Source organism: Austrofundulus limnaeus, unplaced genomic scaffold (genome assembly GCF_001266775.1).
Source record: "Austrofundulus limnaeus strain Quisiro unplaced genomic scaffold, Austrofundulus_limnaeus-1.0 Scaffold175, whole genome shotgun sequence".
NCBI classification, from domain to species: Eukaryota; Metazoa; Chordata; class Actinopteri; order Cyprinodontiformes; family Rivulidae; genus Austrofundulus; species Austrofundulus limnaeus.
This window is the reverse complement of record NW_013952577.1, coordinates 899,323-901,334: the sequence shown is the minus strand read 5'-3', so window position 1 is coordinate 901,334 and position 2,012 is coordinate 899,323. Positions and strand designations below refer to the sequence as shown.

The window sequence follows — 2,012 nt, the reverse complement described above, 5'->3', positions numbered from 1 at the left end:
GTGTGTGTGTGTATCTGTCACCCAAAACTCTTATGAACCACTGGATGAAACTTGCAGAAAATACAACTCTGGACCACAGTTTCCCTGCATTTGATTGAAATCATTCCACTAAATATTGATTTCTGAACTCTTTCTGAGTTCAAACATTATTATTGTTGTTTCTAAATGAATATGAACTTGTTTTCTGTGCAGTATGTGAGGTCTAAAAACACTGGATTTTTTGTCATCATTTTCTGCAAAATAAATACTCAATTTTTGCTTGGCATTTTGGAGACATGTTGTCAGTAGTTTGTAGAATAAAATAATAATGTTCATTTTACTTAAACATATAYCTATWAAGAGYAAAATCATAGAAACTGATCATTTTAAAGTGRTCTATTCATTTTTTCCTGAGCTCTAATCACTAGATGTACGATCTACAACCCTTAACCTTTGGAGTAAACCTGAAAGCTAACGGTCATCAGCCAACATAAAACTGGTTCTAACTCAGTTAAATGTGGCGGGACGCATGCTTTCTCTCAGTAAATACTAAGTTAGACATTTCCTTATAGCTTCCACCTGTTTTTATGAGTAACAATGAAAACCATGATGATTTRACATATGTAACGTCTGTGGTTTATAAAGGGGCACACACCTCTGTGCGTCTCAGAGTCTCGGATCAAAAAGGCTCCACTCTGGTTGTCTGAATGCTTCAGCAGCTCCTCTGCTTTGTACCTGCTGATGCCCGTGAACAGCCATCTGAACGAGAAATAAAATAAAAATAAGATTGGTGTGCGAATAAAGATACGCTCCAGTAAGAACAAGAGTGTTGCTTTTCATGTTTGGAAAACCCACTGGAGCCACGTCAGAGCAGCTCCAACCACCGGAGGAGGAGTGAAACTGCTGGAGGCAGAGGCTGCTCGTGTCACCGGAGAGAAMTCGGGTCTTGTTCCGAACATTTGTTTTGTCCTCCCACCTGCCACAGGGACCCCCCCCCACCCACCACCACCACTCCTCCACCTCCATCACTTGAAGGTTGCTCACCTGTGTGTCACCTTGGCCGTGTAGTTGACGGGGATGTAGCTCTCGCGGCCTGTGGTCGCAGATCTCACCAGCATGAAATCACCATCACTAGGAGAAAGAAACATTTTTTTAAAAAGAGTTTTTATTCATCTGTAGGAAGAGAAAGATGAAACATTAAAAAGCTACTGTTGTTTTTTTATTTTTTCTACTTGGATTATTGAGACATATTTTTAATGAAAACTTCAGTTTTTCTCCTCCAATTTTGGCTACTTTTAAAGTTAGGGGAGCTTTTGTTTGAATTTATTATGGCTCCGCCCACTGGGACCGAAGGCACACTGTTCTCTGTGTGTTAGCGTGGTGTCCGTCCATCACAGGTGGTCTTGTGTGCACAATGTCTCCTAAATGAAATGATATATTTACTTATAAATAGGCATAGTAACTCCTTTAAGGTAGTGCTCAATCTGATTAGGTTTGGGAATCAAAGGGTCAAAGGTCAAGGTCATTTATGAGGATTGGTCATTTAAAACTGGCATTTTTTCCTAATTCCTCGACAGTACAAATAAAACATCTAGTTAAATGATGTGGTAAATATCAAAGAGGGAGTCATGTTTAGACATTGTTGATATAGTTACATACTTCTTACAATATTTAAGCCTGAAAATAGAGGTTAAAAGGTAATTGTTCAGTGCGTTCAAGACAACTCTGGCAGGTGGAGGTAAACCAGTTGATGCTTTGACATTGAGTTCTACCTTGTTTTGATGTGCTTTTGTTGTTTTAATGTGTTCAATTGGTTGAATGGATTTTACAGTTTTATTCCTGCATAGGAGGTCTCTGTTGAAAATGAGATTACTGTGTTTCAACAAGACTTAACCTGCAGAAATAAAGGAAGTAAAATAAAAAAAAAACTTACTCCGATAGGATTGTTAATTTCTCCCCCATGTGCATGGTTAGCTCCGTGTTCTCCAAAGATGGGTAGTCGTAGAGAGACACGACCAAATTTTCCTCAACAT

At 38.9% G+C, this 2,012-nt stretch overlaps 1 protein-coding gene across 1 annotated transcript in view; it reads right to left on the bottom strand.

Annotated features, from left to right (window-relative positions):
- The window catches only part of sla2a (Src like adaptor 2a), a gene marked incomplete at its 5' end in the record, with an annotated part of 4,754 nt that extends 2,742 nt beyond the window's left edge, over positions 1-2,012 (bottom strand). The window contains 3 exon segments of the mRNA XM_014017739.1: positions 635-738; positions 1,024-1,110; positions 1,913-2,012. Coding sequence (XP_013873193.1) covers positions 635-738; positions 1,024-1,110; positions 1,913-2,012 — 291 coding nt within the window.